General features: G+C 38.9%; 1 protein-coding gene and 1 long non-coding RNA gene across 3 annotated transcripts in view; one reads left to right on the forward strand and one right to left on the reverse strand.

The window, feature by feature from the left end:
- SERPINB10 (serpin family B member 10) overlaps nucleotides 1-5,211 on the forward strand; it is a 24,129-nt gene extending 18,918 nt beyond the window's left edge. For both annotated transcript variants that reach the window (XM_021717178.1, XM_008067265.2), the window contains 2 exons: nucleotides 3,336-3,491; nucleotides 4,793-5,211. In XM_021717178.1, the coding sequence (XP_021572853.1) occupies nucleotides 3,336-3,491; nucleotides 4,793-5,197 (561 nt within the window). In that variant the 3' untranslated portion in view covers nucleotides 5,198-5,211. The remainder of the gene's footprint in view (nucleotides 1-3,335; nucleotides 3,492-4,792) is intronic.
- Nucleotides 1-25,041, reverse strand: part of LOC103269701 — a 69,238-nt gene that overhangs the window by 9,582 nt on the left and 34,615 nt on the right. The window lies entirely within an intron of this gene.

Consider the following 25,041-nt stretch of genomic DNA (forward strand, 5'->3'; position numbering starts at 1 on the left):
GGCATCTCTCAATCAGTGTGGTGAGGATGGGGAAGGGACTGAGCACAAAATCCAACAAGCAAATGAGAAATGAGTGGGATAGTTACCTGGGTTAGTGTAGTCACCAGGAATTTCAATTGCAAGTGATAGAAATGCATTCCAAACTAGCTCCAGCAAAATGGGAATTTTATTAGCATTAGTTTACATAACTTAGAGGAACTGGAAAGTCCAGGAGTGAGTGATTAGAGACTCTAGAGTCTCAAAATATAATCTCAGTTTCTCTTTTTCTCTGTCTCTTTCTCTCTCTCTCTCCATCCCCCTCCCACACACACCTCCTTTGATTGTTACCCTCATTCTCTAATAACGAAGCTGTAATTCATCCACAAGATCAGGGAATATGGTTGCCCGATATTTAGTCTTCTGGATTCACAACTCTAGTCAACAGAGAAAGTCTTTGCTGTTAGCTGTAACACAGTGATCCCAAGGAAGACTATGGCTGGTGCCATTCATAGGCTTTTCCTGGCAACAATCACTGTATCCTAAAGTTCTCCCATTGAACAGCCCTTGTTATATGGTCACCACCTAAGCACCTGGGTGGGGCTTTGTGATCAACACTAAGCTCTACATAGAATGACAAATAACATATATCTACAACATCTTAACTGCAGGGAGTTTTGCAACTAGCTTTCTTTAAAAATAGACTTTATTTTTTTAGGAGGTTTTTAGGTCTACAGAAAAATTGTACAGAACACAGAGTTCCTGTATGTCTACTTATGAACACACACAGTTTGTCCTATTATTAACATCTTACATCTGTTATAATTGATGAGCCAATATTGATAAATCATTTTTAACTGAAATCTATAGTTTTCATTAAGGTTCACTCTTGGCATTATACAGTTCTGTGGGTTTTGACAAATGTGTAATGTCATGTGGCCACTGTTACACTATCATTCAGAATCATTTCACTACCTTAATAATGTCTGTTCTTCTTCTATTAATTCTTCTCCTGAAACCACTGACAACCACCATTATTTTCCTGTTGTTTCTACAATTTTGGCTTATCTGGAAGGTCATATAATTGGAATCTTACAGTATACAGCTTTTCCAGGCTCACTGTTTTCACTTAACAATATGCATTTAAGGTTCTTTCTAGGTGTGAATCTCCTTGTGCTCATCCTAGTTTGAGACTGTCGAGTTTTTTAGATGTGCAGATTAATATTTTCCATTAAATTTCAGAAGCTTTTGGCCATTAATTTCCCAATAGTATCTCTGTTTGCTTCTGTCTCTCCTCTACTTCTGAGATTCTCCCATTTGTATAAGTTGGTATGCCTGATTGTGTCCCATGGGTCTCTGAAACTTTCTTTATTTTTCCTTATTATTTTGTCTTACTGTTGCCCAGACTCTATAATCCTAATTGACCTTATGATAAAATTTGCTGATTGTTTTTTGTTCTTCCGGTTCAAATCTACTATTGAGTCTTTTTAAAAAAAACAACATATTTTTTATTTTAAAATTGTGGGGTACAGTTAAGGGTTAGGTATACAAATATGCATCATTCAGCCACCCTTGTTGATAAGGGGTGTCCCCCCATCCCCAGACAGATATTGACTACCATTAATCCCACTTCCCTTCCCCTCCCTGCCCACCCCCATAGTTGCAAAAAGACAGTGAGAATCTTGAAAATCAGCAAGAAAAAGGCAAGTCATTGCCTAAAAAGTATTTTCTATAAGATTAGCAGCTGACTTCTCATCAGAAACCACAGGGTTCAAAAGGATGTGGGAGGCCATTTTCAAAGTGCTGAAACAAAAAGATGGGGCTTCCAAAATGAAGGAGAAAATAAGAAATTCCCAGGGAAATAAAAATTGAGAGAACTTCTCACTAGCAAACTATCCAATAAGAAACACTGAAAGACTTCTTCAGCCTGAAATGAAAGGACACTAGAGAGTAAGCCAAATCCATGTGACAACAATAAAGAGCACCCGCAAATGTATTTTGTTTGTAAGTCTTTTCTTTTCCTTTCTGATTTATAAGACAATTACATAAAGCAATAAAAAAAGTTCTTTCATATATTTTCATGACTTGATAGATCTTTTTGTTTTATTGCTGAATAATATTCCATTGTCTGATGTGCTACTGTTTGTTTATCCCTTCACTTATTGAAGCACATCTTGGCTCATTCCAACTTTTGGAAATAATGAATACAGCTTCTATAAACTATTGTGTGTGCAAGTTTTAGTGGATGCACATTTTTAACACATTTGGGTAAACACCTGGGAGTACAGCTGCTGGATTATAAGATATGACAATGTTTAGCTTGGTAAGAAATTGTCTTCCAAAGTGGTTGTAGCATTTTACATTCCCACTAGCAATGAATGACAGCTCCTGTTGCCCCACATGCTTGGCAGCATTCGGTGTTGTTTAGGGTTGTCATTCTAGTGCCTGTGTTTAACTTGCAATCCCTCATGACGTATGATCAAGTGTTTTTCATCTGCTATACATCAGCCTTTATGAGGTGTTTCTTCAGATCTTTTGCCCATTTTAAAAATGTGATCGCTTTATCATTGTTCAGGTCTAAGAATTTCTTGTATATTTTTGAATACCTGTTTTTTATTTTTATTTATTTATTTATTTATTTATTTATTTATTTATTTATTTATTTATTTGAGTTGGAGTCTCACTCTGTCACCCAGACTGGAGTGAAGTGGCCACTGCTGGCCACTGCAGCCTCGACCTGCTAGGCTCCGGCGATCCTTCTGCCTCAGCCTTCCAAGTAGCTGGAACTACAGGTGCGCACTACCACACTTGGCTAATTTTTTGATTTATCGTAGAGATAAGGTCTCGCCAAGTTGCCCAGGCGGGTCTTGAACCCGCGGGCTCTGGCAATCCACTCACCTCAGCCTCCCAAAGTGCAGGATTACAGGCTGAATACTCGTTTTTTAAATCAGATACGTATTTTGCACATTTTTTTCCTAGTCTCCTGCTTGTCTTTTCATTCTCTTAGGGAATTTCAGTTTGTAGGATATTAAAATTCCTTCTCAAAAGTTTGCATGTGAAATATACCTTACTCAGCTTCTGGATCGCTGACATTTACATAGTTTAAAAAGATTATGAATGTTTGATAACTCTACCATGCTATGATTTATTGATGTGGCGACAGCAGTGCTAAGAGACAGGAACTCACGTATCCTTTATTGGTGATATAGTCCAGTAGAATATGTATTTGGTCTGGGTAACTTTATTCAGCCTTTAGGAGAGGATCACCAGTTTTACTAGTATCCCAAACACCTGGGAACCAGTGATGGTACAGAATTAAAGAACATCTCCTCCATGACTTTGCTATCTATTTCTTGTAGACGACAAGCAAACCAGTGCAAATGATGTCTATGAAAGAAAAACTTGATATTTTTCACATAGAAAAGCCACAAGCCACAGGCCTTCAACTCTACTATGCTAGTCATGACCTCAGCCTGCTTATATTACTTCCAGAAGATATAAGTGGACTGGAACAGGTAAGTATATCAATCTGTCTGATGCAGCTGGAAAAAGCCATCACCTATGAGAAATTGAATGATATTTCCTGTGTTTAGATCTTATGTTTTATTGAGAAAAGTATAAAATAAGGACATGGTCTCCCTGTTCCTAATTCCTATAGAGAAAGGCTTATACCCTCAGCCCTAACTTCTTTATGTTCACAGTATCATTTAAATTTTACAAAACTGTATAAAGTTGATACAACTATTTATCAGAAAGGCTAAGCAATATATAGACATCTCTAGCATAGAGTGGTCACACAAATAGTCACATGTACATCAGATATAAATACTGTGCATCAGGCACAAAACTGTGTGGACTGATCATAACAGTCCTTTAATCAGCCCTGGTCTCCCTCTGGTAGAACTTATATTATTGTGAAATTGGAGAAGATGGTAAAAATAAGAACACTATAGACAAACATTCATTAGAGTCAAACTCCTTTAAGATAAGGTCTTCTTTTTAGGAGTGCAGTTTTTGAACTGAAGATATTATAGCATTATTAATGTAAATCATTTACAGCTATGTCATTGACAGTCAAAGCTTGAGTCTAGAGAACTCTTAAAATAGGAAAAACGTGCTTTTTAACATGTCATTTTAAAAAATCAAATTTAGATACAAATATAAAAATATATGTAGCATGCATGCATATATTTATTATTTAAACTTCTTTAAAGAAAAGAAAAAACCCTTAAACTCACTATAAAAATTATTGCTCTTGAGATTTGGTGGTATTTTTTTTCCTTTTCCTTTTTGGGGGGCATAGTTTAGAGTTATTAATTTCATATTGTTCTGATTATGGAATGCAGACATTTTGTTTTATTTCTTTTCAGATTTTTTTCAAAGAATGTCTCTTATGTTGGTAAAATTGATTTTTGTGTGCCATGGTACGCAACTTAAACTAGTGTATATGCTTTTGTGTAGACAACATTAGAAATGTATTTTAATAGTATATATTTAATAGAGCAATAGAAATTTATATTTTTAATGATATATTTGAGTGAATAGTTGATGCCTTGCATCCAATTTTAGTACTTCTATTTTGAATTAAAGTCTAACTCTCCTATATCCCTAGAGCTATTAATCTGCAAAAGAAAGATTCTGAAGGTCACCAGGGTGGTGAATTCCATTACACAACTTTTGGGATTTCCAAATGAGTGTATTTTGTCACCTTGGGAAATGGGAGTGATCGTAATTCATCTGTGTCATTCAACCACACTATTTCTCACTCCTGTTTTTGGAATTATTAACTCTTTTTTTCTTGATTTCAAACATGCAGCTGGAAAAAGCCATCACCTATGAGAAATTGAATGAGTGGGCCAACACAGATATGATGGAATTGTACGAAGTGCAGCTGCAGCTTCCCAAGTTCAAGCTGGAAGAGAGTTATGACCTTAAGTCAACACTGAGTAGCATGGGCATGAGTGATGCCTTCAGCCAGAGCAAAGCTGATTTTTCAGGAATGTCTTCGGAGAAAAATCTCTTTCTGTCCAATGTTTTCCACAAGGCTTTTGTGGAAATAAACGAGCAAGGTACCAAGGCTGCAGCTGGCACTGGGAGTGACATCAGTTTACGAATTAGAGTCCCCTCCATTGAATTCAATGTAGATCACCCATTCCTCTTCTTCATCAGACACAATAAAACCAATAGCATCCTTTTTTGTGGAAGATTCTGCTCCCCCTAAACGCTGCATCTCTCATTAAACAAGACCATTGTATAGCGTGAGAAATGCACCATAAGATGGAAAAACACAACTTTCATACAAATACATTTGTAGCCTAGTCCTTTTTCACTTTTGAAGACAAGTAAATAAATCCTGGAATAATGCATTCCTAGTGATCCTGTCATATATGTATAAGTAGAGAAAAAGGCATTTTTTTTCTTTTACCACATGAACAACATTTTGTCTTGATGTGACTTTCATTTACATTTCAGAAGTTCTAGGCAATTCAATGGAATGCCCTACAATTCTTGAGATACTTGATCATTGTGTTATTATTGTCACTTGTCATATTTCACACACATCATGTATTGAAAAGAAAAGATTTCTATAAAGGTAATATGATATTGCTAAACAAGTTTCTCAAAAATATCATTTTAATAGTTCATAAATTACCACTGTGAAGTTAAATTCCCCTTTTCTGCCGATCCATTTTATAAAGACTTACATTGACATTAATAGAACAGTGAGTAAAATCCAAAGGAAATCTTTAATTTAGTTAATAGCAATCTATCAATATCGGGGTCTTTGTTTTGACAAATATACCATGGTGATGTAAGATGATGTTAGTCTTAAGGAAAACTGTGTTAGGGGAAGATGGGAATTCCCTACATTACGGCTGTACCTTTTCTGTGACTCTATAATTAGTCCCAAATAAAAGCATTGATCTATCACAGAAACAAAAAACGGAGTACCACATGTACTTACTCATAAGCAGACCTTGAATAACTATCCTAATACTGTAAGAAAGGGATTGACAGTAGTGGGACACTGCCAGAGGAGGTCGGGGTGGCACTGGCAGTAGTAGGAAACTGCGGGGGGTGAGGGGGGCGCACACCTCATCAACAAGGGTACTTGTATAATGAACATTTGTATACCTAACCCTGAATTGTACCCCACATCTTTAAAATAAAATTTTAAAAATTTAAGTGTTATGGATTGCTGAAATATTCAAAGCCAACTTTCCGCAGTCCCCTTCGTCACCACACCAAAGCAACGCAGTCAAAGCCACCTCATCCTAAGCGCCCATCCTTGGCGGGTAACTCTTCCTTCCAGCATCTCAGGCCTGACCTTCCTTCCAGGCACCCACGCTATAGACCTGAGCGTGGCAGACTTTCCAGCGCGAGGAACACGACGTGCCTTGGCTGCGATCCCTTGCAGATTCCATCCCAGTGGAAGTCGCGAGGGAACAATCACATCAACAACACCTTGACCTAATGACAAATAATGATGGGTGCCATGTCGGGAAGAAACAGGGCGCGGCTGCAGGAACGAATGGGTGGGTCTCCTTAGGGTGTATGAGGCGTCCTTGATCCTTCTCTCCCCAGCATGGACCCCAGGTGAATCCTCCTCTCAGGACCTCCTGCCCGAGGCGGGCTGCGCCCCAAGATCCCAGCCCAGTCCTCCCAGGGACCCTGGGGCTCATCTCGGACGGGTGAGAGGTGGTGCAGAATTCCTGGAAAGAGGGTCCCGCGCCGGCCCCTGGGAGCACTACGGGGGAGGGCGGATGTCTGCAAGGGAAGGACAGGGATGGAGGAGGGGACACGCAGGTGGAGGCTCAGCGCCTGGGGAAGCAGATCCCCAGGAGGCGGGCGGTGGCCCCAGAGACCCCTCGGCCGCCCCGCTTCTCGGGACAGCCTTGTCAGTGGCTCCCGCGTTCCTCTCGCCCTGGGTCAGAGGGGCTACCATCTTTTTTTTTTTGAGTGGGAGTCTCACTCTGTCGCCCTGACTAGAGTGCAGTGACACGCTCCCGGCCACCGCAGCCTCGACCTGCTGGGCTCCGGCGATCCTTCCGCCTCAGCCTTCCAAGTAGCTGGAACTACAGGTGCGCTATCACGCCCGGCCCATTTTTGATTTATTGTAGAGATGAGGTCTCGCCAAGTTGCCCAGGCGGGTCTCGAACCCGCGGGCTCAGGCAATCCACTCACCTCAGCCTCCCAAAGGCGGGGGATTACAGGCTGAGCCACCGAGCCTGGCGGATACCATCTTTTTAAGGCCCAGATGTACCTGTGGCTTTTAGGGATCCCGAGCCCTGTATGTCTCCGTCTAACTCAGCCCCTACTGCCCTCGGGAGCCTCTGAAGGGCCCGTCCTCCCCAGCCCTGCTTCCCAGCAGCTCCGGATTTTAGCCTCTGGCGCAGCTTCTTCGTCATCCACACTCCGCTATCGTCTATCCACACACCGGCAGCCTTCGGCGTCCTTGTAGAAGTCCAACCTAACCTCTAACCCAGCAGATACCACACCTGCCCGATTCTGAGGACCCTCACTGTCATTTGGCCACCGCTCAATGGCCCCATAGGAACGTTGTCATCTCCCAAACTGCTCAACTCTCTCAATTGCTGTCAGTGATTCTCTTCCCTGGTTCTTTTTACACCTCTCTTTTCTCTCCCTGTGTCTCTTTCGGGCTCTTCTCTAGAATGTTATATATTAACATTCTTAGGACGCCAATGCTCTCCTCACACTCTCTGGAAAATCTCACCATGCCCATGACTTCAGCTGTACCCATTTGCTGAGAAGGCCCAAATTAGCATCTGGTGCCCAGACCTCTCTCCTGAACTCTCTTCTCCTGTTACCTTAACCCTATCATGTCAGACACAAAATGCATCTTCTCCTCCAAATTTATTCAGTTTTCTCTTTTCCCAGCCTCGCTTTTTGCCACCACCATTCACCCGGCTTGTCCAAGTCCTTAAGTCTAGGAATCATGCAAGATTCCTTCTTCCTTTTCCTCCCATCCAGCAGTCCCCAGGGTCTCACTCTGTCACCCAGGCTGGAGTGCAGTGGCATGACCTTGGCTCATTGCACTCCTGGGCTCAGGTGATTCTTCTACTTCAGCCTCCTGAGTAGCTGGGAATATAGGCACATGCCAGCACATCTGGCTAATATTTTTAATATGTGTGTGTGTGTTGTGTGTGTGTGTGTGTCTGTGTGTGTGTGTGTGTGTAGAGAATAGGTCTTGCTATGTTGCATAGGTTGGTCTTGAACTCCTGGGCCAAGAGATCCTCTCATCCCAGTCTCCCAAAGTACTGGGATTACAAGCACAGCCACTGTACCTAGCCTTGTCTATTTTGGGGCGGGGGTGGGGGGGAAGCAGGATTTGTTGAGGACAGAAAAGCTCCCAGAGCGGAGGGGACCTGAGGGGTTTCCTGTCTATTCTTCAGGTCATTTCTGTCCACATCATGCTCCATTCCCATTGCCACTGCCTGGGTCACCATTGGTGTGTTTCATTTGAAACATCCCAGCACCGGTTTCCCAGCCTTCTGTGTCGCTCACATCCTATGTGTCCACATTGCTGTAGGGCAATCTTTCCAATAATTAACTCTAATCATGTAAGTTCCCAGATCGGAATTCTTCAGAAGCTCTCTGACATCTAACAAGAAAAAATAAAAACTTTTGGGCATGAGATGGAAGGAATCTCACAGGTTCCCATTCTAAGCTGCTTGATATTTCATGACAGAGCAATAGTATTTGTCCCCCGACCATATGTCCATTTGCCTGTTTTCCTGTTTCTTTTTTTTTTTTTTTTTTGAGTTGGAGTCTCACTCTGTCGCCCAGACTGGAGTGCAGTGGCCACTCCCGGCCACCGCAGCCTCGATCTGCTGGGCTCCAGGGATCCTTCCACCTCAGTCTTTCAAGTAGCTGGAACTGCAGGCGTGCGCTACCACACCCGGCTAATTTTTGATTTATTGTAGAGGCGAGGTCTGGCCAAGTTGCCCCAGTGTGTCTCGAACCCAGAGGCTCAGGCAATCCACTCGCCTCTGCCTCCTAAAGTGCTGGGATTACAGGCTGAGTCACCGAGCTCGGCTTGTTTTCCTGTTTCATACTCTCCTCCTATTTGTCACCTGAAACTCATCCTCATTCTTCAGATTCAAGTTAAGATGCCTCTGTGGTATTATTTTTTGTTTTCCCAACCAATTATTGTTTCTTGTACTTTTTCTTTTACCCTTAGGTGTAACACTGTGGCAACATATATCACATCCTATTTCATCTCTGTATATATCTATCTCCCCACCGGACAGTGTCTTGAGGCCAGAAGTCTTATTTATTATTTTCATATCTAATCCCTTAGTATAGCCCGTGGCTTGTAGTTTGTGGAATGAGGCCAGGCTCAGTGGTTCATGCCTATAATCCCAGCTCTTTGGGAGGCTGAGGCAGGAAGATAGCCTGAGACCAGAAGTTCAAAGCCAGCCTGAACAACATAGCAAGATACGGTATCTTTAAAAAAACTGTTTTATTAGCAGGGGGTGGTGGTGTGTGCTTGTCCTCTCAGCTACTCAGGAGGCTGAGGCTGGAGGATCACCCAAACCCAGGAGTTCAAGGTTATAGTCAACTATGATTGCACTACTGAACTCCAGCCTGGGTTACAGAGCAAGACTTTGTCTCCAAACATAAAATAAATTAAGAAATTTGTAGAATGAATGAAATAATTAGAGCCATTAGCAGTTAGTGAGTCACTATTACCATTTCATGAATACTAGGTATTTCATAATGAAGTTATTAAAGTTGCTGAACAAATGCCAAGTTTTCCAAAGAATAATATTGCAAACAATCTAAAGGTTCTGCCCATCATATTGTTTAAGTAACTCACAGGATGAGATCTTTTTGCAGTCCTATGACGATCTTATAATGCCTTTGGAAGTTGTAATAATCCTGAGAGAGAGTATGTGTCTTGGGGAATGGTATATATTTAGGGTGAGAGAGTGTAAAGAGGAAAACAACAGGAGTGACAGACGTTAGAGCCCTTTACTCGATCTTAACTGCTTTGTCCTTAGGGCAGTGGACTGATAATAAGGGACTAAGGTTCTCTACCTCAGGGTGGGTTGGGCGCTGAGAAACCTCTTCCACTGTCTAAAAGGAATGAAATATTCTGACCACCCTTTGCCAGTTCGGAACAATGAAAATATTTATTTAATGTCCCTTTTTGCTTTCATCCAATAATATCTAGCCTCCCTTCAGCATTTTGAAATTAAATCGTTTGCCCCTTGGGTGAAATTCAAGTGACTCTTCAAATTCAAGTGAATCTTCAAAGACATACCACTGTCTTAATTCTAAGTGTAGACTGGAGGCACCCTGCTGACTTACTCTGCTATAATGCAAGTGCCAATTTTAGCTACTGTTTCCCAGATCAACCTTTGTGCCATGGTGGCGGGCTCTGGGGGAAATTTTGGTACCGTGAACCAGTTGCAGATTGGCTGACATTAGACTCATTTACTGGTTTACTGTAGCGCTCTGCTCTCTGACTTACACTCCCCTCTTCTCTTGAGGTTTTTGTTTGTTTGTTTGCTTGCTTTAATTTTAGCAACTTCTTTGTATTACTCGATTTTGGGCCCCAGTCAGGGTTATACAAGGTCAAGCACACAAGATCTCTCTAAGTTGACATTTGAGGGAGCACATTCCTTGGGTTTCTTATGCAAATTGATCTAGTTTCTTTCAGCAATGATCTGGGGACTTTAGCGTAGGACTGCTCAGAGTCAGCTGCACCCTGTCCCAAAGCAATGAATACCCACTGTTCTTGCTTTACATTGGTATTTTCAATCACTCAAGTGATTCTAGAGCAAATAGGAAGATGAATTTTTCTTGAATGAAGAAAAAGACAGAGAGAAATCTCTACTCCATTATTTAGTTATTTCTTAAATTTTTGCAAACATGATTAATTTTTAAAATCCATAATGACAAGATTATTATAATTTAACTCAAATATTAAAATACTACTTCAAATTAAAGTAAGTAACTGAAACTCAGATTCTGAAAAAAAAAACAAAACAAAACTACCAGATTCAGGGGCTGTTTTTCACAAATAGATAAACTGCCTTTAAGTTTTACAGTCCTCCTTTCTCTGGGCACCTGTTTTGTAGGTGCCCGGTTGATATGTCAGGCTGAAGCAAATTTTATCTGAACCATTGGATTAAAGATGACCTAGAATTTAAAAAAAGATTGGTAAGATAAAAGTAAACATGGTTGGTTTGCTTCACAATTACTGTACTATTGAGAAAACAGTCATTTTAGTAGGTTTTTCATTAAATCAAAGACAATTCCTAAACTCTGTCCATAAAACACCATGTTCCTTTCATATTCCCTCTATCTTAGAGAGATGTTTTCTCTTGTTTTTCACAGCTAGGTTTGTCTACTAAATCATTGAAAGAGTAGTCTAAGAGGGCTGTCTCTCCTTTTCTTTTCTTTCTTTTTTTTTTTTACATCCCAATCCAATTCAATTTGCCTTTTATCCCATCTGCTCTCACTAAAGTAACTAATAACTAGGTATTGAGAAGTGGTTGCTGACACTACTCACCTCCTGTTCCTTTATTCAGTTTTTTTCCTTATTTTCTCCTTTTTCTTTCTGTTTGCTATGCCCTCTTTCTGAAGCCAACTTTGTTGCTGTTGTTGTTGTTGTTTGTTTTGTTTTGTTTTTGAATCGGGAGTCTCACTTTATCTTCTAGTCTGGAGTGTAGTGGTGTGATCACTACTCACTGCAATCTTGACCTCCTGGGCTCAGTCAACCTTTCTGCCTCAGCCTTCCAATAGCTGGGACAACAGGCACTCACCACCGTTTATTTTTATACCTCACTGCATTGCCCAAGCTGGTCTTGAACTCCTGAGCTCAAGCAATCCTCCCACCTTGGCTTTCCAAAGTGCTGGGATTACAGGCATGAGCTACCATGCCAGGCCAGAAGTCAATTTTTAAATGTTACTAGGCTTCCTTCATTAAACAGATGCTTTCATGATATACAAGCTCTGCTGGGCTAATGTGCCCCTCTGAAGCTTTATTTAGCTCCTATATACTACACCTCAATTTTATTTATATCTCCTGGACACCTTTACCTGATATTCCTCTCCCCACATTCCCATATTCTCATATTTTCATTCTCTCTCTCTCTCTCAATAATGTCATCATGTATCCAACTATGTAAGTGAAAGAATTAAAAGCCATATGGATCCTTGTTATTTTCCTGGTTCTCTCCTTACAAATATACTTGATCATTAGATCCTATGATTTTTGCCTTCTAATTAGCTCTTGGCATCACCATTGCTATGGTTGTCTGGGTTTAGACCCAAATTACCTGTGCTCTTGACTTCTGCATCCAATTCATCCTATTAAATATTGACAAGATGAAAGAGAGAGGGGATATCAATAAACCATACTATCATGCAACTTCTCTGGTTTAAGTCCTACAATAGTTCCTCATTGCTCAAGGACTAAAACTCAAATTCCTTAGAATGGCATAAAGAATCTTTCCCAGCCCAGCCTTAACCTACTAATTGGATTTAACTCCATTCATCGTGGGTTACTCCCTAGTCACACCCTCTCCTGAATCCTCATCCATTCTTTGCTGGCTACATGCCTTTTCACAACATCTTGGACACACATTCTCTCTGCCTATTACATCCACCCTCCTCTCTCCATCTGTAAAATCATTCCTCTTACATAACTCTCAGCTTAACTGACACTACCACTAGCCTATCCCAACTCTCAGAACCACTCTTTCCTTCCTTCTGCTCTCCTTGTGCTGTGTGTATGCTCCATTAGAGCTGCCATCCACCACAGTGTGAATACCATCTTTCTTTCCCATTCAAGTTACTAAAAAAGGAAAAGCCATATTTTATTCAGTGTTGTTTCTTAACTTCTCTATGGTCTCTTATAATGTTCTGTGTAATGAAGGTCTAAAAAATTAAGTTAAAGTCAACTAGTATCTAGTTTGTTTTATATGATTTCTCGGACCTGTTATCTAATGAGAAATGGATTTCAAGTGTATGAATGAATGTGATATGGGAAGAATTTAGAAACTATCCAAGCATCTATATTTGAAAATGTTCTTTGGTTTAAAAAAATAAAATTATTTTTCTCTTTTTAAAAAATGTGTACAATAAAAAACTGTAGAGTGGCTTCAACCTGAAAATACTGATTGAAAAAGAAAGAAAGAAAGAAAGAAAGAAAGAAAGAAAGAAAGACAGAAAAAAACAAAAACAAAAAACATAAGGTGGAGCAGGAGAATAAGACCTGGTTGTATCTCTGGGTTTTTTCCTTTATAAATGAATACTTTTGATTTTTAACTGTGGGAATGGAAGAAGTAGTTTCTGATGAATTTTCCCACAAATTTGAGTAAAGGGGAGAAAAAAACAATGTTAGATCTATATTGAAGGACTGGGAATTTACTTCAATTCTAGACCAATTAATTCAGGTTAGATTCACTAGGGATAGGGAATCTTCTCTAGCACTTGGTCCTTACTAGTCTGGAAGCAGATATGGGGGAGGATGAACCCACAAAAACATGTTCCATCATAGTGCCAGACCCCCCACTGAAAATATTTGAGGATACAAGGTAGATTCCTTGCCCCAGTCTCAGAATACATCAGAAAGAAGCCAGCTTTTTGCAGTAAACTCAGGATTGCAATGCAAGAACCATCAAGACTTCTCACAAGCATAGAATGGCAGCTAGAGTTCAGAGATTAGGGTCCTAGACAAATAGTCCTGGAAGGGGAAGCCTAGAAAAGCCCATGTGTGGTCTTTGTCTAGCTAAGCACCCATACCCAGAAAGAGACAAAAAACAGCCTGTCAGTGGTCTCTTAAATATTGTTTGAGGAGATTTTCTGGTATAGGAAAAATAGAGACTTCAATCTTCCAGACAATTTTCTCCTAGGAAAGAGAATTACCACCTCCTTGTTGAAGGGTGCATGCATCCTCTGTTTGCCCATTTCTTGCAGTTTGGCCACATTGCTGCTTTTGGATTATCTCATTCTAAGTCATCCTTTTTGACACTGGAGTCACTGGGAGTGTCTGCCACCATTTCTTAGGGGCAAATGTGAAGACATCAGATATGAAAAGTTGGCAAGTATTATAACATTACTGATTGAGTATCGGTCATATGTCATTAAATCATGTTTCAGTTGTTCATTGTAAACCTTGCAATGTTAACTATCTATCAGAAAAACCAAATATGTAGGTACAGATAAGTACCTGGAAATGGGGTTAATGTTTTTCTTGGTGGACAGGTATTCTAGCTCCAGACAAATCTCAATGTTTTTACTCTATATGTTGGTAAATATTTGTTTGACTAAATTGGTTGAGTTACTTAACAAATTGATCTGAACACAGACAATTTAATACATTTGGGTTCATTTTTTTCTAATTTAAGGTTGTAGTTTACTATTTAGACCCTTAGCCTTACATGACTTACTTGAAAATTTGAGTCATCTATCCAGGAAAATGTATGGCATTAAGTGCATATGTTAAGAAAGAAGAAAGTTTGCTTGAAAGTTCTAAAAGCAGTCATATAATCTTCTACCTTAGGACAACAACAACAAAAAAATTAAACACACAGAGTAAATTAAACCCAAAGTAAGCAGAACAAAATAAATAATAAAAGTTAGGGCATAAATTGATGAAATTAAATACATGAAATCAAAAGAGAAAATAAATGAAACCAAATGCTGACTGTTTGAAAGCATTAGTAAAATTAATAAATCTGTATCCAGGGTAAGAAAAAAAGAGAGTTAACCATATTTCTAATATCAGAAATGAAAGCGGTGATATTCTACATATCTCAGGGACATTAAAAGGATAATAAAAGAATACTCTGAACAAATCTATGCGCACAAATTTGATGACCTAAATGACATGAATGACCTATATTTACCAAAAAAAACCCCCAAAAAACAGACCTAGATGGGCTCACTGATAATTCTAAAAAATTTAAGGAAAAATGTATACCAATTCTCTACAATCTCATTTAGAAGATAGAAGCAGATAGACTACTTTATAACTCATTCTGTGAGGCCTGCATTACTGTGATACCAAAATCAGACAAAGACATCATAAGAAAATGAAATTAAAGACCAATATTTCTCATGAATACAGATGCAAAAATTCTCAACAAAATGTCAGCAAATGGGGTGCAGCAATGTATAAAATAGTTGCATAGCATAACCAAGTAAGATTTATCCTAGGTATGCAAGGCTGATTCAACATTTGAAAATCAATTAATGTAACCAATCATATCAACAAGTTAAAGAATAAAAATCACATAGTCATATAGATGTAGAAAAACTATTTGACAAAATCCAACACCCACTGATGATAAAAAAAAAATAACTCGCAGTCAGTAAACCAGGAATAGAGGCGACCTCTTCGAACTGATAAATAATATCTACAAAACACAGCTAATATCACATTTCATGGTGAGAAACTAGAAGCTTTCCCATTAAGATCAGGATCAAGGCAAGAATATGCCCTCTCACCATTGTTTACAGTGTTGTACTGGAAGTCCCAACTAAGGCAATGTGACATTAAAAGGAAGTAAATGTATACTGATTGGGAAGGAAGAAATAAAACTGTCTCTGTTAGCAGATGACACGATCATCTGGGTAAAAAAGCCAAAAGAATTGACTGAAAAACTCCTGGAACTAACATGTCATTATAGCAAGGTTGTGGGATAGGAAGTTAATAAACAAATGAATCACTTTCCTATATACCAGCAAGGAACAAATAAAATTTAAAATTAAAAACACAATACATGTTATACTAGCTATCAAAAAAATTAAAATACTTAGGCACAAATCCAGTAAAATATGTACAGTACATATTAGGAAAGCTACAAGACTCTGATAAAAAAAATGAAGAACTAAATAAAGAAAAAGGTATTTCAGGTTCATGAAGAAGACTAAACATGATATACAGGGAGTGACCAAAAAACCCTAGAATTTATTTATAAAAAATTATGTTCTTATTCTTACATGTTTAAAATTCAGTTACCTTCAAATTACTCTTTGTTTGATGCAATACACCTATTGAGACACTTTTTTCACTGCTCAAAACATTTTTTGGAGTCATCAATTTTGATACCTTTTAGTGCTTCTGCCATTTTTGTTTCGCCTCTTCCACATTGGCAAAATGTTTCCCTTTGAGGATTTTTTTTTAAAACAAAACAAAGTCTCTCAGTGAATAGGGAGGGTGGAGCATAGGGGTCATGCCAGTTTTGGGTAAAAACTACTAAAAAGTCAGGGCTGTGTTAACAAGTGCACTCATAAATTACCTACCATGAAATAGGCAAACATGTTGGAAGAATCTCCAAAAAAATTTACTGAATCCAAACGCAGCCTCTCCCGACTATGTCAGCTGGTACATTGATGCAGATGGGTTCCTAGAACATTTGCCAGGGACCCATACTCCAAAAGATAATTCCAGTTTTTTGAGGTCCCCCTCATATAAATTCAATGCAATACCAATCAAAATTTCAGCAAGTTATTTTACAGATACTGACAAACTGATTCTAAAGTTGATATGGAGAGGCAAAAAATTCAGAATAGTTGACATGATATTGAAGGAGAAGAATAATGTTGGAAAAGTGTCACTATCCAACTTCTAGTCTTACTTTAAAGCTACAGTAAGCAAAACTGTGTGCTTTTGGTGGATGAATGGACAAACTGAGCAATTAAAAAAAAAGATAGCTCAGAAAAAGACCTACATAAATATAGTCAAATGATCTTTGACATAAGAGCAAAGGCAATGGAACAAATAAAAGCTTTTCATCAAATGGTGATGGAACGACTGGACACTATGTGCAAAAATATGAATCTGAACACATATCTTACACTCTTAACAAAAGTTAACTCATAATAGATAACAGTTCTAAATGTAAAGCACAAAACTCTAAAACACCTGGAAGATAACACAGGAAAAAGTCTAAATGACCTTGGGTTTGGTGATGACTTTTTAGACACAACAATAAAGCCATGATCAATAAAAGAAAGAATTGGAAAGCTGGACTTCATTAAAATTTTTAAAATTCTGTTTTGTGAAAGACACTGTCAAGAGAATAAAACACAAGAGAATAAAAGACAAGTCACAAGTTTAAAGAAGATATTTGAAAAAGACATATGTGATTAAAGACTGTTATCCAGCCGGACTAGGTGGCTCAGCCTGTAATCCCGTGCTTTGGGAGGCTGAGGTGAGTGGATTGCCTGAGCCCGCGGGTTTGAGACCCGCCTGGCTAACTTGGCAAGATCTCATCTCTACAACAAATCAAAAATCAGCCGGGCATGGTAGCGCATGCCTGTAATTCTGCCTACTCGGAAGGCTGAGGCAGAAGGATCACTGGAGCCCAGCAGGTCGAGGCTGCAGTGGCCACTGCACTCCAGTCTGGGTGACAGAGTGAGACTCCAACTCAAAAAAAAAAGACTGTTATCCAAAATATACAAAGAGATCTTAAAAATTAACACCAAGAAAACAAACAACCCAATTTAAAAATTGGCCTAAAGCCTCGACAGACACCTCGTCAAAGAAGATATAGCAAAAGAAATAAACATGTTAATAGCATGAGCAAAAGTCATGAAGTTCACACCAAAGCAGACAGAATGGAAAAAAGCATATGAAAGGTGCTAAGCCTTATTTCTCACCTATTAGATTAGTAAATACTCAAACGTTTGCACATTGTTATTAATGCTCTGAAGGAAGAAGCACTCAGCTATAGTTGGTGAGAAGACAAAATGTTAATAAATGATACAATCCCCCATGGAGGAAAATTTGACAAAAACCAACAAATTATATGTGCATCTACCTTTGGACTTAGCAATCGCATTTTTAGGCATCTGAGAATCTAGTAGGTACTTCTCTACCAACAGAAAATAGTATTCAAACTAAGTTCTTGCTATTAAAAGTGTAGACTATAGACTGCCTGCATCAGTTACCTAGGAATTATTTAGAGATGCTGATTCACAAGACTGACTGAATTAAAACCAGCATTTTAAAACAAATGTGTGTGATTTTTATGTAGTTTGAGAAGCCTCACATTAGGTTATTCCTGATAGCATTATTAATAATGGTATAAAATTAGAAACAAATATCCATAGTGGCATACAAAGTGGCACATCTCTCCCTTCCAAAAAATATGTAGCCATAAAAAAGAATACGTACCAAGTTATAAGTATTTCCAAATTTATTGTGAAGCAAAAAAAAGCATGATGCAAAACAATAGATAGATACTCTTTATTAGGAAAAGGGGGAATAATTTTTTACTAAAGAAGTACTGTAAGGTTAAACCTGAAACTAATAAAATTAGAATGAAATGGTCGGTAAGGATCAGGACGGCAGGAAGTGAGGTATCTAACTGCATTTCTTGATGTTTTACTACTTCAGAAGTAAAATTACATAAAAAGTCACAACTAAGGTGGGAAGGAGATTCTACTGGCATTGAAAAAGTAGACAGGTATCCTGCTGGACATTTTATCATGCCAGGGTAGCTTCCACAACAAAGTATTATCTAACTCAAAATGGCAACAATGCCAATGTCAAGAAACCCTGGCTTAAGGTGAAGATGGAGAGGGGAGTAATTAAACAGTTTCAAGTTTTCTCATTTTGAAAAATCTGGAAATTTCCAGATACAAAATGATGATGTAAAAGCAAGCTTAGTTCACTCCTCTCCACACAAAACCAAAGACAAGTATACAGCATCAACATTATTGCCAGCAATATCCTGGAACTTAAACATGAGGTTGAGACAGTTCCCAGGGCCACAGAGAAATGAACAATCTTCAAGCTGACATTAAGAGAATTGGATTTCCAGGTCTGCAAAATCCCTTTCCAAATCTATTCAGTACCAAGTGCAAGGAAAAATTTTCTCAATTCACAGTTTCTACGATGAAAAAGATGAGATTGAAGTGGGCAACTAACTAACCACCATCTTAAGTTTCCTAGCTTGTCCTGTCCCTGCTTCATAGGAAGTACCAGGAGTGTCAGAAGGAAAATCCTGAGGACAGCCAGAGACCAAAGGAGGAGGTAGAATTCCAATATGCCCAGCTCTGGAAACTGCTTTGCAACTCGCCCAAAGGACATGCCAACTTCCTTGACTAGTAGCACCATGCTGTAGGAGGTTTGTTCCACAGGCATCCCTGGGCATGAACCCCTAGTCCGCCGTCCCACACTACCTTGTCCCTTTTGGAACTTTCCTCTTTTGGGAAAGATGGCACTCTAACCTTTTGCTGGAACCAAGGAAAACCTGTGTTTTAGGCGCCATCTGGTGCTAAAAAAGAGGCATCAACCTAGCAGAAAGAAAAATAATATTAACAGCTCACAAATAATATTTAAGCAAACATATACAATAAAAACCATAACAAGCCAGACAGAAAAAAACTGAAGTAAATAGCTGAAATAAATAACATTGCAAAGACAAAGACACACATCCCCAAGAAACAAACACAAACAGGTAACCATGACCTCCTCAAATGAGCAAAGCAAGGAATAGTGACTGCTCATAACTAGATGGAGATTTGTGAACTCTCTGACTAATAATTCAAAATAGCAGGTTTAAGGAAATGGATGACTTCCAAGGTAACACAGTAAACTAATTCAGATATTTATCAGGCAAATTTAATAAAGGCATTGAAATGTGAAGCAAAACAAAACAAAATATCAAACTGAAATCTTACAATTGATAAACACATTTGCTGAACCAAAATAATAATAATAATAATTAGAAGCATCCAATAGCAGAACAGATAAACAGAAGAAAGAATCAATGAGCTTAAAGACAGGTTGTGTGAAACATAAAAATAATGAAAAGAAACAAAGATTATCTACAAAATATAGAATATTACCTCAAAAGGCCAAATCTAAAAACTATTGGTGTTTAAGAGCGAGTTGAGAAAGAACAAGGAGTAGAAACCTTATTAAAAGAAATAATAACAAAACTTTCCAAAGCTTGAGAAAGAGATAAATGTCTAGGTACAGGAAGGTCAGAGAACACTAAACAGATTCAACCCAAATAAGACAGTCCCAAGGTATGCAGTATACAAACTCAAAGAAAAAGAGGAGGCCCTGAAAGCAGCAAAGAAGCAGATAACATATAAAGGAGCTCCAATTTGTCTGGCAACAGACTTTTTAACAGAAATCATACAGGCCAGGGTAGAGTGGGAAGACGTAATCCAAGTGCTAAAAATAGGCTGAGCACAGTGGCTCATGCCTGTAACTGAAGCACTCTGAAAGAATGAGACGGGAGTATTGTTTGAGTCCAGGAGTTCGAGACCAGGCTGAGCAATATAGTAAGACCTTGCCTCTACAAAAAAATTAGCCTAGTGTGGTGATGCATGAATAGCTGTAGTCCCAGTTATTCAGGAAGCTGAGGTAGAAGGATCACTTGAACCCAAGAAGTCAAGGCTGTAGTGAGCTGTGATCATGCCACTGCATTTCAGCCTGGGTAACAGAGTGAGATCCCAACTCAAACAACCAAACAAAAAAAGATGAAGTGCTAAAAACAAAATCAAAACTCTGCCATCCAAGAATACTGTATGCAACAAAGCTATACTTTGATTATAAAGTAGAGATAAAGTTTTTCCCATTCAAAAACAAAAACTGAGACAATTCACCACCACTAAACTTGTCTTACACGAAATGCTAAAGGGAGTTCTTCAGTCTGAAAGAAAACATGTGAATGTTCAAAAAGAAAACATTTGAAGGAACAAAGCCCACTGCTAAAATTGAGTACATGGACAAACCCCAAATACTCTAATACTGCAGTTTTGCAATCCCCTTACAACTTTAGTATGAAGCCAAATAGACAAAACTATCAAAAACAATAATATCTGCAGCAATCTATTAAAAGGTAGGCAGTATAAAAACATGCAAATTGAGAAAACATAAAGTCAAGGATATACAGTGAAAGTATAGGGTCTTTTCTTATTTTTTCTCTTCTTTGTGATCTAAGAAAAGTTGTTATCTCTTTAAAATAACTATGGATTTTTTTTTTGTTGCTAGAAACATGGTAAACACAAATCAAAAACCTATAATAAATTCACTAAAAATAAATGGCAACAAATTAAAACACACTACAAGAAAAATTCATTTAATCACAAAGGAAGACAGTAAGAAGGGAAGAAATAGTTACAAAACAACCAGAAAACAAGCAATGGAATAGCAGTAGTAAGTCTTAATTAGTAACAACACTGAGTTCTCCTGTTAGAATTCTCCAGCACATGGTGGCTGCATGGATAAAGAAACAAGACCTAACTGTGTTGCCTATAAGAAAACCACCTCACTTATAGCTGTATCTATATCAGATAAAATAAAATATAAATCAAAGATGTGAAAAAAGGCAAAGAAGCTCACTATATAATGATAAAGAAGTTGATTCAGCACAGGATCCTTAACTATCACCTTATGCAAAAGTTAACTCAAAATGGATCGGGGACTCAAATGTGAAACCTCAAACTATAAGAATCTTAGAAGAAAATTTAGGGAACAATCTCATGAATATCAGATTAAGCAATGAACTTATGGCCAAGTCCTCAAAAACAAATGCAGCAAAAGCTGAAATATACAGGTGAGACCTCATCAAGCTACAAGGGTTTTACAAAGGAAAAGAAACCCTCAAGAGCATAAAGACCAAACCCATAGAATGGGAAAAACATATATTTCCAAGCTATGCATCTGACAAAGCCCTAACACCTAGGATCTACAAGGAACACAAATGAATTGACAGGAAAAAAAAAAAAATTAAAAAGTGGGCAAAAGACATGAACAGACATTTCTTAAAGGAAGATTTACAAGTAACAAAAAAAGTAAGAAGGAATTCTCAGCTTCACTAATTATTAGAGAAATGCAAATCAGAACTACAATGAGATACCACCGAACACTGGTAAGAATGGCTAGCATTAAAAAGTCAAACAACAAGTACTAGAGATACTGCTGAGAAAAGAGAAGACTTCTATACTGTTGGTGGTAATGTAAGCTAGTTCAACTCTTGTGGAAGGTAGTGTGGTGTTTTCTCAAAGAACCAAAAATTAAGATACGATGCAAACCAGCACATCCTACTTCTGGGAATATATGGACAGGAACCTGAACCACTCTACCAAAAAGGCATCCGCACATCTATGTTCATTGCAGCACTGTTTACAATATCAAAAACATGGAGCCAACACACATACCCTTCAAATGAGAGCTAGCTAAAGAAAATGTGGTACATATACACAAGGGAATACTACACAGTCATAAACATATCCTTTGCAGCAAAATGGATGCATTTGGAGAGCATCATTCTCAGTAAATTATCACAGAAACAAGAACAAAAATAAAACCGGAATGCCGCATTTTCTCACTCATAAACAAGCCATAAACTTTGGGCATGCAAGCACAAAGGTGAGACCAATGATGCTGGGCACTACTAATAGGGCAAGAAAGGGCACACAACCGCTGACTGGGAACCATTTACCCTATAAGTAGATGAGAGGGTTCGCTAGAAAATCAAGCTTCACCTGCACATGCTTTATTTATGTAGCAAACCCTCACATGCACCCTTTAAAAAGAAGATAATTTAACAAGAGGATATAACAATTATAAATACCTATGCACCCAATATCACAACTCCTAAATAAATAAAGCAAATATTAAATCTAAAGGGAGAGATAGATTATAATACAATAATAGTAGGAGACCTCAACATCTTACTCTCAGTAATAAACAGAAAATTCAGACAGAAAATCAACAAAGAAAATCAGAGTTAAACTACACACTAGACCAAATAAGCCTAACTGACATTTATAGAAATTTCACCCAACTGAGGCCCATGGAATATTCACCAGAGTATATCATATCTTAGACTGCAAAACAAGAATCAGCAAATTCAAAAAAGTAGAAGTCACAATATGTATCTTATCTGACCAAAATGGAAAAAAGCCAGAAATCTGTAACAACAGGAACTTGGAAAATACAGGCTTATGGAAATTAAACAGCATGAGCTCCTATGGCACTACCTGAAACACCAATAAAACAATGAAGAGAGAAGCAGCAAGATGGCGACGGGGCAACCTGGTCTCTGAAGCCCTCTGCAAAGGAGATCTGCAGTGGGTCTCTGGCTCTTGCCCCGGGGGGCTGTGGACCCCAACATCACAGCCTGCTCTTCATACGGAGCTCAGCCGTTGCCACCGCTGGGACATCGCAACGGACTGGACAGTCACTGCAGCGCAAACGGTGCCGCCGCCGCAGCCCCTCCCGCCACCGCCGCTGCTGCCGCCGCTGCTGCCAAGACCTCTGAGACGGCCGTGGCACATCACACCACCAGGGCCTGAGGTGATCCACATCAAACCCCTTCAGGGAAGATCTGCTGGGATCACTGCCACCTCTCCTGTGACCAAGACTGTCTGTCCTGCCCGCCACCATAAGGCACCTGTTGCCTGCCCTGAGGCAGGCAGCCATTTTGTTCCTGTCCGGCCCCACCCCCTCTGGGGCGAGCAGCTGAGATAGCACCACCTGCTGGCGATTCAAGGTAACAACACCGAAACGGGAGAAGCAAGCTTGATAAAGACATAGACCAGAGTGCTAAAGGAAGATTAATCTGAATTGTCCTTCACAGCAGATCAGGGGCAACTGACCCTAACTGCAAACTAATTTACCAGCCTGAAAAGAAAACTAGAAATCAGACCTGAAAGGACATTGGACTTAAACGAAATGTCTCAGAGTGTGCTTCATTGATTCTATTAGTTTAATGACTTAATTCTATTCCTAATGTATTGTTCCCTTTTTTCTTTTTTTCCTTTTCCTTTTCTTCTCTTTTCTTCTCTCTGTAAACCATATCTTTGTATAGAGGAACAGCACACTAACAAGGTGGTTGGTTAGCTTGTATGTTAGCATCACTATATACTTTATTTTTATTTTTTATTTTTTGTATGAGAGTTAGTTTGTCTGTAGCTGTGGTCTATTGTTTTTATCTGTTTCAGTATAGGCCTCTCTCTATATTTGTTGGAACACTCGTTTGTTTCCCCCCTTACTCCTCTATCTCTCCACTCCCCTCTTCAACCCACTATCTGCTCCATTCTCTCCCCTCTGCTAACCACATATTATTTCAGGGAGTAAACCTACAGCCCCACTGCACGGACAGATTCCAGGGCAATGGGAAGTGGGTTCCACATTATCCACACACCTATCAGCGAATACCAGGACCTGCAGACAGATTTTGAATCACAGCTCTCCCCTTAAGTAAATCTCAAAACTGCAAAAAGGACCACCTCCAACCTACAGTGCAACTCCAGAATTGAACAAAGAGGACATACATAAAGAATAGGAGATTGAACAAACAGAAGGAAAACCAATCCCTTTACCCCTGAATAACAGAATTAAAGAAGACGGTGATGTGGAGGGAAGGAAAAAGTAGGGAGAGGGGAAAACCACACAAATGAAGAAAAACCAAAAGAAGAATATAGGTCTCACACAGAACCCTGGGAAATCAGACACTGAGAAAACAGATTTTCGAACACAAACAATGAAGAGCCCCTAGAATGACTGGTTACATGCAACAAACCCAGACATCAAGACATTAATGGAGAGAATTTAAAAAATTGAGGAGAGACAAGAGGAAAATAGGAAGGAACTGATGTCAGAAATGACAGCAGTAAAGAATACTGTGATGGAAAGGAACAACAGACTAATAAACATGGAAAGCAGAATCAGCCAAGAAGAAGAAATAATCTCAGAGCTCGAAGACCAATACACAGAACTAACCCAAACTGTCAAAAGCATAGAAAAGAAGCTCAAAAAGACAGAACAAAACCTGCAAGAGATGAATGACCACTTCAAGAGACCAAACCTAAGAGTAATTGGGCTTCCTGAGGCAGAGAGAGAAACAGAAGCCACACTGGAACAAACATTTCATGAAATCATTCAAGAAAACTTCCCTCATCTCATTAAAGATGAAAAAATTCAAACACAGGAGATTCACAGAACCCCTGCAAGACAACAAACGAGAAGAACAATTCCCAGACACATAATAATTCGTCTAAACAAAGTAGCTATGAAAGGAAAAATCCTAAAGGTAGCAAGAGAAAAGGCCAGAC

This window comes from Carlito syrichta, unplaced genomic scaffold (assembly GCF_000164805.1).
Source record: "Carlito syrichta isolate Samal-C Ts95f unplaced genomic scaffold, Tarsius_syrichta-2.0.1 Scaffold309460, whole genome shotgun sequence".
In the NCBI taxonomy this organism is placed as follows: domain Eukaryota; kingdom Metazoa; phylum Chordata; class Mammalia; order Primates; family Tarsiidae; genus Carlito; species Carlito syrichta.